Below are 17,518 nucleotides of genomic sequence, written 5' to 3'. Positions count from 1 at the left end.
TTTCCGTTGTTTTCATTCTCTTCAAAACCCAAAAAAAGAAGAAGAAGAAGCATATAATCTAAATTTAAATTCTTCACTCCAACAATCCAAAAGTTCTCTCTCAATCCCACTGCATATCAATCAAGTAGTATATGTCACTCTCGTACAACACGACCCTATTCGTAATTCGTGATCTCCTTTAAAGCTTGCAGGCATCTATTCGACTTATGAAAAATTGGAATGGAATATTATTTGTAACAGAGTCTCCATTATCCACAAATAACTGAGAAAATTAATTAATTTAAACTGATGTTAAGTTATTGCACGCCTCTATACATCTTCCCAGACATTTCAGCGACCCTCTTCTTAAGACGAAGTAGAAGAATAGATAAGTCGAAGAGCAGTGAAGTGAAAGAGGAGGTTAAGGTTAGTGACATTGTTGTTGTAGGTGTCGCTGTTCTTGTTGTTGGAATCATTGGAAGTGTGTTAGGTATTTGTGGTTCTGGTTCGAAGAGCAGAAAAACGATCAAAGCTCCAGGAAGGGACTATCGTATATTCAGAGATGACTTGGAAGGTGATCCCTCAGGTTACTTTCGTGGCTTGCGCAAGTAGAGATTTAAGGAAGACGAAGGAAGGCTCTTATTATTGTTGGAGGCTGTGATTATTGTTTTTAGGGTTTAATTTCTTTTAAGATTTGATCAATTTTTGTCATTTTTCTTGTTCAATGAAATGATGTTATGGCTTTTATTTGAGAGTAGATCGGTAGCTTCCATTTGGTTCTGCTTAAAATTTGATTTTATTTAGTTATTATCGTGTTAAATATTTGTTACTCGAGGAATGAATTTGTTTTCTCTATTTTGTAAGATCGTTATTTATAATTAAAAGGATATATCTCCTTAATTTTTACTTCAGAAAAACGAAACAAATTTTTACAAATATCTAATTTACCTAATCTCCTTAATTTATTTGACGAATTAGTTAATTTGCTCCTACATTTAGTGCAAGCGTGAGTGTGTGTGTGTATGCACAAGGAAAGTAAACAAATAGTTATTGAAAGGCTACGTTCTCTCCTACTCTCGTCAAATTGACCACTTTTCTTTTTGGGGGAGAATTGCAACCTGTGAAAAATGTTATTCATAGCAGTAACAACTCACCACAAGTTCCCATTTTAGCCATTTCTATCTGCATTGGTCCCTGTGAACTTCTTCATAGGTAACAACCTGGGAGAAGAAAGAAACATGAGATAACAGATCATTATTGAAGATAGAAGCCAAACCTTTTCATGTAGTTAATCTGAAGCTCCAGGAATTCTTAACTTCTCTACGCCTGAAAGGTGCATATATGTTTATTACTCTCAGTCCCGACCACCGTTTCTTTTTTTCAAGTGTTATTTATTTCACTTCAAGGCTACTAAAATTCTCTGAACTATAGAGCCTTTAATATCGATTGCACAACAACATAGGTCCATCTAAGCCCAAACTAGCTCGCTTTTTAGATACATCTGAAGTGTTGAGACTTCAAAATCTCCTGCACTTCAAATGATTTAACGAGTGACAAATCAACCAGGCATTTTGCAGCACGACTTCATTGACAAGAACGAGTGCCCTATGCTTCAGGGCAGCTGCTTTGAAATCCAGTTCCCTGCCATGATGAGATTCCTTGCTTATGCTGTGATTCTCTAACATTATCTTCTCTCGGGCCCTGTAGCGACCCCTCCAAAAGCCTAAACTCGTTTTGGAGTACACAGCAACACATGATACAGCCACTAAGGGAAGAGAAGTGAAGTGGCAAATGACCAAGAGAAGTGAGCAGGCCGGCTCATATAGACTAGGTCATTTTTCACATTTAAATACATAAAAATGGGGGTTTGTGGTTAGGTTTGAGTTAGTCCTAATAACATGATAAAGCAAAAGTTTGAATTTCCACTTGGTCGTGTTTTTCTCTAATGCTTTATGTAATGCCTTTTCTTCCCAATTTTATTTTATTTTGTTTTTAGATTTTTGACTTCTACATAAAATAAAAAACATTTTGACATCTTAAAATTTTGAAATAATAAAATTTAGCATTTTTTAAAAAATATTTTAAAGAAAAATATCAAAACTGCCCTATAGACCTAGAGATCTTGGGTCTCTATACCTTGATCTAGGTTAAGGCCTTCCACGGGAATCCTCAATTCCTTGATACAAAAAACATAGATCTTTAAGCATATGAATATGGTTCACACTTATAGATTGTGATCAGATTCTTTCAGATGCACAGGTTCCTTATAGAGATAGAGTATACTTGAATCTTTATATGATATAAAAAAGATATTATCTTGTCAATGTTTCAAGAGAGAAGAGAGAATTGAAAAGAGAGAGATAAGGAAAACACTGATTTTATTCCTTAGTTGGTAGTATTTATGTACTCTAGAATGTAAATTAATTATATTCCTACAATGTTGATGCACACAGAAACTAAATGAACACCGCAAGTGTACAGGGTCAATATGCAATATAGTAATGCATCAAGGTCGATTCCATAGAGAATTAATTAAATTGGCAAATAGGCATTAAATCCCAATTTCATTCATGTAAACCAAGCAAATTAAAGTGATGAATGATTCAACTTGAAAAAATAAAATAACAAGTAAAGTAAGAAACTAAGATTTTAAAGCACTCTATCAAGAAACGATTAGGAAAGCACCCTAGAGTTCTAACTCCTCATTTGCTCCATTGCACTTAACTTATTAATTAAATTGATTTTAATTTTAGTTTTAAGGGTTGGGACACTATAATTAATCTTGAATATCTTTCAATTACCCAAAATTCTACTTAATTCTAATCCAACAATTTCTTACCAAAATTAGAGTAAGAGCATTAAGTTTAAATCCCTTCTAACTACTTAGGTCCTTTAAGTACATTTTTCTCCTAGAGACAAATTAACTATAGTTAATCATAAGCATTCAATTCCAATAGTCCAAACAGAAATTTCTTTCCCATGTTCATTCTATTCCTCCAAATTATCACTTAATGGTGGCCAATCATCAAGCAACACAAATAAAAATTGGAATTAAAACATAAAACGTCCATTAATCACAAAGTAATCGGTAAATCAAGATACAATCAGAGCAAATGAGTTCATAGGACTCTAGAGCATCAAGATTCAGCCACATATAGCTAAATACAATCTCAAAATGGTAGAATAATGGGACCAAATCAGATACATAGGAGAAAGAAGGAGAAAAGTGAAGAAAAACTCAATAGAATCGTGAATGGTGATAAGTTATCTTGCTCCCAAGTTCCAAAATTGCCCCAAGTTCTCCAAAATCGCCTTTGGACCTTTAGAGAATGTAAAAAATGAAGCCTCTTTCAAAAAACCCTAGTTTCCCTCTTTTATCAAATAGAAAAACTAATGCTGTGCATTTTTGGTACGAAACCTGCCGTAGCAGGCTCTATTTTTGGTTCAAAATTTGCCTTATAATACTGACCAGTTGTGGTAGCTGTTATAGCGGGTGATCATAACAATTTAATTTCCTTATTAAATTCATTATATTTTACTTCTCCACCTCTTCCAAGCTCTTATAGAGTTTTCTAAAATCCAAAATGACTCAAATTAATAAAAGAAAATACTCTCAAACAAAATCAAAACACAATATTTACAAGATAAGCTAATTAACACCAAAATAAACACTAAATACAAGACAAATAAACAAAAAGAAAAACTAACTGAATCTCTAAAAGATTAATAAAACTCTTTAAAATATATAAAAATATAGAGAGTCATCAAATATCAAGTTAATTTAATTTTTTTTAATACTTCTTTACTTTTAAATTCTCTTCTTCCTTTCATCCTACATGTATGTATGTATGTATGTATGTATGTATGTATACTAGGGGGCGTGAGGGTTTTGTGACTTCAACTTCAATGTTTTTATCTCCTATTATTATTTTTTGAAACTACTTCTATAGTTAGCATCTTGTATATTATATAAATTTTGGTAGTACTCTAAATGTTAATTATTGAAAGGATATATATATATATATATATATTCTTAATTTATATTTAGAGGAAAACATTATACATTTTTTATGAAAAAAACTAATTTCCCTGATATCCTTTATTTATGTGATGAATTAGTTCATTTGCTTTCTATTTAGTCTAAGAGGATTGGGGGGGGAGTTATTGAAACATGAGAGACTACAAAGTTGTTTGGATTTAAATTTCTCTCAAATATTCCATTTAAAAAGTCCACCTCAAATCCACTTGAATATGCCTTTCCTCAACACTCATCAGAGTTCCTTTTATCATTTACAGATGGACTTTTAAAAATTTGATCCTATTTTAGAGTGGTAAAATGGCAATGCTTTAACTTTAGTTAAGAGAACAATGGTTACTTAAATACACCTTACTTAATAATGATAACCATTATAATACATTGTTGTTAGAAATATGAGTGGATTCCCAAAAGGCTCTTTATTAGAAAGTTCTACCACAACCCTTGACCCTATTCGCCTTTCTTCAGCTTTTTCTTTTGAACGTCTTCCTTCCATTGTAAAAAGAACCCTTTCCCAAAAAATAGAAAATCTTATAAAATACACTATTGTCCTTGAAGATGCTTGTATCCCAGGTAACACAACTTCCTTTTCTTAATCCTTATAAACTTTACCATCAAGGAAACTCTTTCACTTAAGGTATCAGGATTTTGATTCACTCAAACCGACCTCATCTAAAGAAGTAATCCAGACATCCAGTATGGATTAGTGTGGTATTTCTACTACCACGGCTGAACAATACATTACCCTTAATATTGCTTAACCTTTAATTGATGGATGGATCAACTAGGGTTGCACCCACCTTCATGTTGGAGCTATTCACCTTATCCTTACCTTTCATGGAAGAAATGGTATGGCAGCTACAACTAAGGTTCCTTTGTTAAATACTACCTTCAAGTCATATGGTAACACTTTAATCGAAGCCATGTTGACTACCCTCAACCAAGGAAGCATAATTCTTATTGTAGCACCTGATTTCAACATCAAACTCATTGACAAGACTCTTCCTAAGGGACTAAAAGTTCAAATCCAAATTCATGGAGCTAAATAGGAACCTAATGCTACTATGGCCATTCTTTACCACTAGATAATCTTTAGACTCTAAGATTATTCATTTGCTCTCAATTTTCCTAATGCAACTAGTAATGCTTTGTTTATGGTTGCAAACAATTCAGAGGATTTATCAATTTTATAAATTCCAAGATAGCTACATACTGAACAATTAGCTGACATGATGCCTTTGGAATAGATCAATAACTATGAAAAATAGTTCTATGGTGTTTAAAGAGATGTTCATACTACAGAACCTCCTATTTTGTTAAGGATGTAAGATGAACTGTTAAATTTATCTTTAAAAAGCCTAGAACTCAAAACTCAAACTAGATCTCTGGTAGGATTATGTCTATTTCTCCAACATTTTCTGCAGACAAAGAACACCTTCCGATCGAGTGGTTTGATGTAGATGCTCAACCTATTTATATTTCACATATCTATAGTCACTTTATTTAGGATTGTGTTCTAAAAATGTGTGATCTCAGTTGTGACTGCTACCTCAGGAATGATTCTGATAATGATGACTATAGTTCTAGATAAAGGAGAAGAATTAGGAAGCCTAAACATCCTAGATCCTTATGTGTACATAAGCAACCTCCAAAAGATGATAATGATAACCATAGCCTTAAACAACCTATAAAGAGAAAGTGGGTGTTACCTCCAAACCCTCCTACAAAAAGAAGTACTTTTTTCAAACTTCTTAAATAACTTGGCCATAAAGACCTCCTCCCTCTAGAAAAACTAAATCTAGTGATACTAGCCATTCCATAATCTTGCCTGCACTAGTACAAGCTTTGCCTTGTATCACAATGATGAAACCCTATAAGGAACAATTTCCTCCTCTTAAAAGAAATCGGATAATAAGATAAAGGTGATCAGTAGACCTTCTGTCCTATAGACAAAAGTGACTCCTCAAGGCACTCTCAAGCTTGTTACACCAACTAAAGAAGTTCTCAATTGGCTGTCTCAAAATGCTGTCAGTCAAAATAGAGTTCTTTACAGGATAGATTCCAAGCTTGATCATTTGACAAGTACAATAGAAAACTTGACTTCACAGGTTAATCAAACTAATGACTAAGTAAAGAATTTATACCAAAGACTCTACAAACAAGAACATAAACTAGATGAATAACTCTGCAGGTTTATCAACCAAGAATATGATGGGCTAGAATACTTTAGAAAACAAAAAAAAATTATAAGGTAAAGAAGCAATTATAGCAAATAGAAGCAGATCTAGCCCAAGACTAGTTCAAAACTATTTAAGAGTCTTATTCAACCTTTCCCACTATGACTAGACAATTTATTACTTCATTACTAGAAGAACTCTAACCAGAACTGCATAGAGCAATTAATGCACTAAGGAGAGATATGTCACAAGTCTTTCTTGGAGAAATCTATCAACTAGCCTTGTCTACTTTGGATAAGCTTTGCGACAACAACAATTTCTGAAGTTTATGTTGAAAAGAAAGCTAAGACTTTAGTAAGTCTGTAAAAAACCCTATTTGAAGATTAAGTGCAAAGAAAGTGATCTTTGCTTCTGCAAAATGAAAACTCATTTTCATAAATACAGGCACAAACCATTCAGACAAAGAAAGTGTTGTCTCTTTATATTCTTTAAACAATGAACCTCCAAGACTAATAAATAAGACTGATGTGCAAAAACATGTCCTAACAAATCCAAAAGAGATATGAAGTTATTGCAATCCTTTAAGATTGTCATTCCTTTCAACGATGGTTAGAATGTTGAATTTGTTCTTGAAGAGAAATTAGAAAAGGATAAAGATACTCACTATGTTTTACTAGTCTCTGATGATAGCTTAGATGATGAATAGTATCCCTATCGATACACACCTCTTTATGCCATTGGGCCTAGCCAAATTAAAAGCCCTAATCCATCCCTTTTAAACCCAACTCCCTCAGGCCTTATAAATCTCAATCAACCATACTATCCACCTCAACTACCACAGCCTAATGTAAAAATCTAGATATTACCTTCCAAATTTGATGTCTCTGTCTTTGTCATTGCCTTCATGGATATTGGTTCTTGCATAAATATTATGAAACCCCACATTCTCCCTTGAGAAGAATGGATTCCTTATAATGAGTATTTTGTCATGGTTGATGATAAGCTTTTCAAGATAGATCTTATTATCAAAAGAAAAATTAGTATAAGATTCTTCCTTGGATGCACATACTGGACAAAAGTTCTTGAAAACCATCTCCCTACTAAAGACATTCTTGTCGGATTTAATGTGTATAGAGAAACCAAAGACCTGTAGAAACTCCCTAAGGGTATTCGGTTTAAAAAGTTTTTCAAGAAATACATTGTTATCCCAAGTATTATGGAAATTCAAAAATCTTACCCTCTGAAAAGCATTACCATATAGCTTACAAAGAAGTCCTAGTTGTGAAATGTGGCATTGAAAAATTCAACTTCTACCTCAGCCCTTACTACTTTGTGATAGAAATGGACAATATGTCATTCCCAAAAATTTTAGAACAAACTAGGAAAATCCTCCCTATAGCCCAACTCCTTCAATGGAAAGACTAGTTTTCCTGCTATAAATTCAAAGTCTGACACATCAAGGGAAATCACGATACCATTACTGATTACCCCACTAGACCTCAAAAGAAAAACAATCTCATCACCCTTCTAAAAAAACCACCCCTATTCATCTTAAACATTATGCCCAGCAATTTAGTTCTTCCACCAGATCATAATCTAACTGTTGTCCTAGAAGTCCAAAAGCTATCCAAAAGGAGTTTGTCTTACTCGCTCCACATCCTCCTTCAAAAAACCCAAATTCAACCCCAACTTAAATATTTTGATATTCAAGCTCCTTACCTTGCTATTCCTTTTATTAGAGGTCATATTCCGGATGAACTCATGTGGCATATTTGGTTTTTATCCTCTCTTTATATTGATGTTATAGCTGTTACTCCCCTGTAGATATTTCATTATCTATATGACTCAGCCCATGAAGATTCAAACTTATGGAAGCTCTTTGAATGGGTTGTACCTATTTTTAGATGGTGCAAAGAACTTTGCTGAGTAGTCTAAGAAGAACTATTATGGAAAATTCCATTCCAGGAACAAAATGCCTACTCTTTGTTTGTGGTTCATCATCCTTATCACCTTGACAGTAAATGAAAGCTTTACATAGCCAACTAAGCATGCCTGTAGAAGACTACTTGGATAACATAAGAAGACTCCACTTTAATTGAATTAAAAGAATTTTTATGTGAAATGAATAATTATCCAGTTTCAGATCCTAATCTAAAGTGCACATCTCTTGGTCCAATACTCCATCAACTTTTACTTCTAAGTGTCCCGTCTCCATCTATTCAGTATGAATTCCCTAAATGGTTCACAAGCCTTGCTGTACGAACAAGATACTTTACTTGGATGGAATCCTATAATGGAGAATCATCATCTACACCTCCATCATTCTCACCAGACAATCAAGACCCATATCAGATAGAGACTTAAACTTATTAACTTTTCCCAGAGTTAAAGAACACAACACCCCCAGGACTTACTCAGGATATGGATCAAGACTTTGATGAATAACTTGAAGAACCCATGTGCAATAGTCTTGCAGCAAGAAGGCGCCACAAGAAAGAAAAAAGTTGGCTCAACCTAGAATACAACTAAGAGTGCATCCACAAAAGCCTGTGCCAATCACGGAATGAATGTGCTTTTAGTCATATCTTCTTTTAAGAATCTATCTTGTAGCCACTTTTTTAAAAGTCACTTTTGACTTTTGGATAAAGCAGTTTGCTTTTAGTTATGTCATCCTGTTTTTACTTTTATTTTATATAAAGTAACCAGGCATGTGATTAAAGTTTGTCCAATTGTAATCATGCACCATCTGTCCTGATCTTCTATATTATGTCTATATAAGGAGGTTTCGATTTTCTTAGAAGGCAGAACTTGTTTGGAAACTCTTTCTCTCTCCTAAAAGCTTGATTCCTTAATGTCCTATTTCTGTCATATCTAGATACAAGTATGCTGTGCACTTGCCTCTTTGAGGAACCTGTGCATCAGAAAGAATCTAACCAATGATCCATGTGTGTGTGAGCCCATGTTACTAAGGGTATTCGGTTCAAATAGTTTTTCAAGGAATACATTGATATCCCAAGTATTATGGAAATTCAAAAGGCTCCTCCAGGATATGAACATATCAGGGATCAACTCCTTGAATCATGCTGTGAAAGTCATAATCAATTTCAACATCCATCTCATTTATGAAAGAACAAAGAGTTTTTCATTAAACTCCCTTTCAAGAAGAATGAATATGTTAATCCAATAAAAGCATCATATCTTGGGATGAATCCAGAAGATCTTGCTTTGGCTAGAGAAGAATATACAGCTTTACTCAAACAAGAATCTTTGGGACTACCATGCATGAGTTCTGCCCCCACAGAAAAGTAATGATCAGTATATATACATTTTATTTTATATATTTTAATATTTCAAAATTTATGTTATTTATGCATTTTTATTATATAAATTCACTATATCAAATCTTTATATTATATATATATATATATATTCAAAAATCAAGTTTTAAATAAAAAAAATCATATATGCATAAAACTATGTTCTTTTTAGTAGTTATACTTCTAAATATACTTTTCATCATATGCTATCTGACATTAGAAAATATATATTTAAATATAAATATCGTTATAAACTTATAATAATTAACTTTTATCAAACTCATTTTTTGATAAATAAACTTTAATAAACGAACTTTTGCCAAATATTGAAACGAAACGCTTCTTGCGTTATCTCTCTCCCCTTCAAATTCACCACCTTCTTTTGTTAATAGTTGTCACATGCTTGCCGACCATGGCCACCTGGGAGAAGAAAAACATGAGCAAACAGGTAATTTATTGAAGATATAACCTTAAGCTCCAGGAATACTCAACTTCTCGATGCCTGAAAGAGAGTGCGTGTGTGTTTCTCTGTTCCGACCACCTTTTTTTCTAGTAAAATTTCACTTCCAGGCATCTAAATATCACACACGACATTATAGGTCCATCAAAATCCTAACTAGCTTTGCTTTTAGGCTCCTTAATGCTCAATACCATCATCTTCTCTCGGACCCAGTAGTGACCCTTCCAAAAGTCCAAACTCTGTTTTGGTCTTTTTGGAGTACATCAACACATGATCAGGATGAGCTCAAAAAATGATCATTGCTTCATTTCTTTGAGATAGCACTTATTGATGGGCTTAATTTTTTTTGTCAGTATTGATGGGCTTAGGGGGATCATAAACCCGAATTTTTTTTGCATTTCTTAATTTTTTAAAATATAAAATGTAATGTTCAAAAATTTGAAATAAGGAACCTAAATTCTAATTTTGAAGTATGAATGCAGATTTTAAAATATTAATTTTAGAAGCTTTTTCGGCTTATAAAGGGCAACCTGGTACTCCCCTTTCTTTTCTCTGACCAAGGTTTGACCCTTTTCTTTTGGTTCTAAACCCCCCCCCCGGGGGGGGGGGAGCAGGCAGTTCCATGTGCAGAATTCTGACGAGGCTGCCATTTGGTAGTACAGGAACTCACAGCAAAACTAGCCTGGAAACAGCTGATCAAAATTGCAAAGCTTTGAACAATTTGCCATTGTTGCAAACTCAGCAGTGTCAGGAATATTGATGGCCCAAACAGTCCATGTCATTTAAGAAGCCCTGCTGCTATATATATTCTGGATCTGCTTTCAAGGAGGGGGTTTGGCGGGGTGGAGGGTGATATCTACGTATTTGTTTATAGTAAAATCTGGGAAGAAGATATGTACAGAGGCGAGCAATATCTGATAAGTTTTACTATTATTTAAGTTGAGTCGGTTTATATAAGAAAATCATTTCCTAATCAATAACATACATAAACACAGATCAACGAGGAGGGAAGCAGATAATAGTTTTAGCTTTAGCAGCAACATGTACAGAATAATGAATCACTGGCATTCATTTTATTATCAAACATGAATTGAACAAAGCACCTGCGTGTGTGGGACTAGATCTTCAAGCCATGTTTTGCTAGCTTCTCTTGAGATATAACATCAAGCCGTTCTGCCATGTCAAACGTGAGATGATTTTTCCAATCTCCCACTACCCCACGTATAAAATAATCCCTATTCTCTACTCCAAACATTGCAATTGACTTTCCATTTTTATTCACTTCTAGATTGCTCAAATTCTCAAAACTACAAAGCTTCAATATATCATTCACCACATCATCATCACCATTTTCTTCTTCCTCCTCCTTCGAAAAACCATGTCCTAAAAACTCAGCAAGCTCCTTCAAAATCTTAACTGGTTCGTTCTTCAGCTCCTCAAATCTCAAAAACTTTATCTTCCCTGGCCTCTCTAAACTCTCTTTATAGTATCCCAACATGTGATCCCAAAATGGCCCATAACTACTCACTCCTCCACAAAACTCCTCAAAGAAATTCTCAATCGAATTAGACCCTTTGGTTTCTGGTTTAATATTCTTCCTGAAATGCCAGAGTGAGGCAAAGATGTCTTTAGGATTTCTACACAAGTACACTATCTTACACCCTACTTGCTTTGCAGATTCCGACAATGAAATGTATGGGAAATGGCTTGCGAATATCCTCGGTGCTGGAAACGAGCTTAGATCTGGCTTTGTTTGTTGAAGGTATAGTTTGATCTCCAAGAAAGGTACAAGAGCATGAGGGTTTGAAGTGAGGAGAGGGTGAAGAGGATGATGACTAGTTCGGGTCGGATCTGGATAATGGGTCTTTCGATTGATTATGGAGAAAACAAGGGCTTTAAGCCATGTAATGCCAGATTTGGGAAAGGAAATAAGGAGGAAATCAGAGTGAAGGGCTTGAAAGTGGTTCTGACATTGGAGGACTCCATGCATAATCCTCTTGGGATACCAAAAGCCTTGGTATTGGCAAAGCTGGATCCCATGGTAATCCAGTACAGTAGGCAAGGTGTCTATGAAATCTTGGCATTCTTGAGGGTGTAGGTCTTGATCATCATCAGCTTCCTGGTAGTTCTGGGGAAGAACAGACACAGTGAGATCAGAGTCGGGTTCAGAGTTTTCTACTTCCATAGGTACAAAAGATGGGGGGAGTTGTTAAGTACAGAAATGATGGCAGTTAGAATTTTTATGCATGGTGTAGAGAGAGAGAGAGAGAGAGAGAGAATAGTTAGATACGGAAGTGATGGCGCTGAGCAGCTAGTGAGAATTTTTATCAATGGTATAATGTTCAGACTATGTATAGGAAATTGTTGGCCATTACTATTATTTATAAGAGACGAGATGGTTGTGCCTCTCACTTCCAGCATTTTTACTGATTTTCTTAAATTTCATTAACTTTATATAAAAATTCAATAAATTTTTTATTTTATACATATTAAATGTACATATTTTAAAAATAAATTATTTTAATATATAATAATCTTCCCAACATTTAATAGAGATATAAAGGCAATCATAGACACAATAATCATTGAGATATTTTATAAATATAATCAAAATAAATACTTTTTCTTTTTCCTCTTATATATAAATACAATTATTATGCATGCTAATTAATACTCCATCTGTTTTTAAAAATAAGAAAAATTTAATCAATTCATGCAGTTTAAGAAAGTTGATTAATCTTTATAATTATATATGAAATTGAAATGTTTGGACTAAAATACCCTCATGATTAAATAGTCATTCTTTTATCCTAATTTAATGACATTATCATTTGATGAAGGCCCTGATTAAGGCGAAAGATACAATAAATTTTTCTTGAAAATTGTTGTTTTGCTTAATAAGAAAAAAAAACATACATTTTGGTCCTTACATTTTGTTCGTGTTTTGCTATAAGTTTATGTACTTTTTTCGATGTTTTGGGTCCTTGTACTTTTATTTTTCTATGTTTTAGATCTTTAAATGAATAAATTGTAGAGAATGTAAAACATCAAAAAATAAAAATATAAGGACCTAAAATATTAAAAAATATAAAAATTTATAATAAAATATGAGTAAAGTGTTGAGATTAAAATATATGATTTTCTTTAAAAAAAATCACATAAAAGTTTTGTTTATATTTAAAATCTGGAGGGAATATATATGCAGAATTTGTGGTGGTTGATTGGAATAAAAGTAAAGAATTGAAATGCTTAGGTGATCAGAGTGGGGTCTTCAAATTAAAGATAGCTTACGATGTGTCGTTTTCAATGACGCCCATAAGACAAAGGACTACAGCTGTAAATCAATTTGAAGTTTGTGGAGTAAAGAAGATGGTCCCAATTAATCGAGTCAAACTCGATTCCTCCAATCTCTCCAAACGGAGTTCATATGGGAACATAGGAGATCTCCAGCGTATAACCTTGTGCTATACCCTGTGCGTGCGTGCGTGCGTGTAATATACACATAGATCAAGATATATAATACTTTACTAGTTATATTTATGCTTCTGAACTTTGAACTTCGAAGCCTTGTGTCACGGGCTGAAAGTCTGGCGCAACACACGGCGCCCGTGCGGCGTCCTGGAGGACCTCATAGTCCTCAGGACAAGCCTTATCACATACGGATCACACTGGTTTCGCCCTGCCATGGGCTCATCAGGGAGGCAGCACTCGCCCCCGACCAGTTGTGCACTCAGTCTGAAGACTGAGGCAGAACACCCCCAATGCCAATGTCACCCCCTTTACCCATATTGTGTGAGGCTAACTAGCGGATCGTTCATTATCTTGGTCTTTACACGGTCACGGAGATATCATCCGTGACATTCTCCCACACCCAATCTAGCACGCCCTTGTGCTAGGGGAGAAAGACTCCGCCCAAGGATCGTACGTACAGTACTGCCACAAACACATCAGCTTACTGCTGAGTGGCCACCCGAGTCCTGCACTCTTCGGACTCACTCGCACCCGCGAGCCAACAGGAGTGGAGTCGACAACGGCCAACCTTCCCGTTCGAGTCCCCACTTTTGAATCCACCTACTCGGAGGCCTTTCTGGAGCGGTACCGAGGTCGACCAGTCCCTACGTGGGACCCCACAGGCACACGGCAGTAAAGTACGTCCTGCTCTAATACCACTCTGTCACGGGCTGAGAGTCTGGCGCGGCACACGGCGCTCGTGCGGCGTCCTGGAGGACCCCATAATCCTCAGGACAAGCCTTACTACATACGGATCACACTGGTTTCGCCCTGCCATGGGCTCATCAGGGAGGCAGCACTAGCCCCCGACCAGTTGTGCACTCAGTCCGAAGACTGAGGCAGAACACCCTCAATGCCAATGTTGCCTTCTTTACCCATATTGTACGAGGCTAACCAATGGATCGTTTATTATCTTGGTCTTTACACGATCACGGAAATATGATCCGTGAGACTTGACTGTGGGTCGAACTCATCTTCACAGAGGAAAAAAGCATCCATACAAAGATAATCACATCACATGTCATGTCTACTTGTCCCAGCTGGTCAGTATGTGACATTGGGAGATTTGTCTTTTATCTTTGGACAGTTTCGAAAATACTCTTTCGAAGCATCTCTTCCCATTAATCTATATATGTACATATATAAAATTAGTTATAACATTGGATATATAGCAAAAAATATAAAAACTAACAAAAACAAAAGAGAAAGAGAACTTATCGGGGAGAGAAATCAAAGAACATAATGTTCTTCATTAGTTTGTACAATACGCTGTACATAACTCCATTTATAATTTGCCACTCATACACACACTATACAACTTTAAATTAAAATTTGTCTTTTGATATAGAGATTAGATAGATAATTAAGGTAAAAAAGAGTACATGTAAAAACACAAATTAACTAGATGACTAGTTTTACATGGACAGGGAAAAACAAGAAGCATAATTTAGCTTGTAAATAAAACTGAAAAGAGCTGTAAGCAAGCAACATGAATCTTGAAGTAAATGCCATGTAGGACACAGTCACATCAATAGAAAATAGAAGCTGAAATAAACTTTCCATCAAAGGATATTTCACAAGGTATTGCCATATCCCAAGCAAGATGTGCCCTCAAAAACACCTGATGCCACAATGGGCATTGACTAGAGAAAGGCTAATGGAGAGCAAACCACACGAACACCTCCAGAGGATTGCTTGGCTGCCTTCAAGTGAAGCAGCCACTTCCACATATGAAGAGAAAATCCAAAAAACACTTGACGACAGATCAGACCTTGATACATACATACATACATACATACATACATAATCCTCTATGACCTGCAAAAAAACATACAGACCTTGAATTCTTTTTCTTCGGGATCATAACGTTATCACTTTCTATAATGGCTCCTCTTAAAAAGCAAAAGGATGAAGTGGCAAAATCTCTTTCTCCTATTTTCCTTTCCTTTTATTTTACTTTCTTCTCCATTTACTTTTAGGTTTTTTTCCATAAATTTCTGAATTTAAAAATAAATTCCAAAAATATTGAAACCTCACGTGACTATCATTCACAAATTCACTTTTACTTTCACAATCACCTAATTAATTGAATTGATTTCATCACCTCTTCTCCACTACAATCAGATTTAAAAGTCACGTGCTCTCCACTTCCTTTATCCATTTTCTCTCATTAACACAATTCACTACACACACATTTTTTTTGTTCACTGCCTCTTCTCATCAAAGACAATCACGCGCACTCAATTCACATTTCCAGATTTTATTGTCAGCAAACTTCACATTTCAGGAGGATATTCCATTGACGATCAGATTCACTCACTCACTCTAACATTCACAATCTCATCACCGAATTCACACATGATCGCTCATTCATTTTTCCACCTTCTCTTTATCATCTCTCTCTATCGTCTTCTCCTTCATCTCTCTAGATTCTGCTAGAATTCTCCTCCATTTCCAGATTCCAATCCGTGCAAACTCCTCCTTATTCTATATGCACAATAACCTTTATCTTGATTCGGTCATTCTCTTCCATTCTCTTCAACTGAGATCTTCATCTTCTTTCATCAATGGCTGAATTTTTCTGCACATTTGGAGCTGGATTTGAGGCTGTGATGAGGTGGTGCTACAGGTTCATGATTCCTATGAGATTGATAGATTGACTATTGAATTCACGGACTTCAATGGCCAAGGATTTCCAGTCTCTATTTTCTCTTGATTTATTTTCTTCTCAAGGTGTTTGATTAGATGCCTTTGTCATTTTGGTTGAGGATATTTGTTACTGAAATTGTTGCTTAATTTTGAAGTCAATGATTTAATGCATAGTTGTGTTGAATTATTGGATGTTCTTGGCATTAGCAATTGTATAGTTATATTGTAAGGCCTTGACAAGTTCTAATTGAGATTAATTAGAAATTAATTCTTGGTTAGACATTGTTTTAGGTACTATTCTAAGCCAATCAGTTAACTAATGACACATTGGGAGCTTAATAATGCTAATTTAGTTTGCTACATGACTACTATTCTCTCCATTTCTATACAAAAGAGGAAAAAAACTGTATCACATAATTTAAAAAAGTTGGCTAATCACAATAATTATGTCTCAAAATAAAAAAAAATAGACTAAAATGCCTTATATTAATTGACATAAGCATGCATTAATCATTTCTCATTAATATAAATTATGAAGGGTGATTTAGGAAATGTGTAATAAATGCTTATTGAAATAGGTGATTTTGCTTATATAAAAAAGCGAGTAAAAAGTGATAGCTTCTCCTACAAATAGAAACGAAAGGAGTAATGGTTAAGGTTGTGTGTGTGGCTTTGTTAGTTATGTTTGGGATGATCTTGAACTACATTTGACCATTGAGAGTATTTCCTTAGATATTTAATTGTTGAATGAGGATTTCTATATTATACTCCTAGGGATCACTTTCATTTATTGTTGCAAACACATGTTCATTTGTTCACTCATTTTTACCAAAATTGCATAAACATTAGGTAGATTCTTAGTTGCATTTTCATACAATTAATCAAACTAGTTTCTCTTGTTGTTAATAGCACATTTGATAATCATTCTTATAAACAATTTAAAATCCAACTAGTTAGAGGATTCAATCTAAGTTGCTCCTTATGCACATTAGGGTATTTACTTAGTTTCATTTTGTGCATACGTGACTAATACATATCAAATTTTGGTACCATTGTTGGGGAATTGGATTAAATTAATTTTTGATTGATTGTTTGGTGTTTTTAATTTTTTTCCATTTGATTTTTCCTTTATTTTTCTCTATTTTGTCCAAAAAATTTATGTAAAATAAAACTTTTTTTTTTTATCAATTTTGCTTTGTTTGCTGGAATTTTTGCTGCTACTACCCATAAATCTTTGAAGCTTGCTAGTTTGAGGTTTTTGTGCATGCTAAGAAAAAATAACAACTTTAGCTATTAGATCTTGTGTTTTAGGTCAAATTCCATCGTTTTCCCCTTGTTTTCAATTTTTCTTTATTTTTCCAAATTTTTGATTAGTTTTATGCATTTGCTT

General features: G+C 34.5%; 1 protein-coding gene across 4 annotated transcripts; it reads right to left on the bottom strand.

Moving 5' to 3' along the window:
• Positions 1-1,180: 1,180 nt before the first annotated feature.
• On the bottom strand, positions 1,181-12,307 carry LOC129284654 (cytosolic sulfotransferase 5-like). Of its 4 annotated transcripts, XR_008586908.1 has the most exons (3): positions 11,073-12,307; positions 9,824-9,929; positions 9,274-9,481 (listed from the first exon to the last, which is right to left on the bottom strand). XR_008586908.1 is itself a non-coding variant. In XM_054920185.1 (2 exons), the coding sequence occupies exon 1, from the start codon at positions 12,152-12,154 to the stop codon at positions 11,087-11,089; it is 1,068 nt and encodes a 355-aa protein (XP_054776160.1). In that variant the 5' UTR covers positions 12,155-12,307; the 3' UTR covers positions 1,181-1,199; positions 11,073-11,086. The 4 variants fall into 4 exon arrangements, 3 of the variants coding, with proteins under 3 accessions (XP_054776160.1, XP_054776161.1, XP_054776158.1); XM_054920185.1 differs by lacking the exons at positions 9,274-9,481; positions 9,824-9,929 and adding an exon at positions 1,181-1,199; XM_054920186.1 differs by lacking the exons at positions 9,274-9,481; positions 9,824-9,929 and adding an exon at positions 1,287-1,305.
• Positions 12,308-17,518: the final 5,211 nt, after the last annotated feature.

The sequence above is a fragment of the Prosopis cineraria genome, unplaced genomic scaffold (assembly GCF_029017545.1).
Source record: "Prosopis cineraria cultivar Desert tree isolate PC_DT_omini unplaced genomic scaffold, ASM2901754v1 PC10, whole genome shotgun sequence".
In the NCBI taxonomy this organism is placed as follows: Eukaryota; Viridiplantae; Streptophyta; class Magnoliopsida; order Fabales; family Fabaceae; genus Prosopis; species Prosopis cineraria.
Note: the sequence above shows the minus strand (reverse complement) of the source record. Positions and strands in the feature narration are given on the sequence as shown.

Bases quoted from the DNA above. Each gene is read 5' to 3' on its own strand.
- LOC129284654 (XM_054920185.1), bottom strand. From the start codon at position 12,154: ATGGAAGTAGAAAACTCTGAACCCGACTCTGATCTCACTGTGTCTGTT.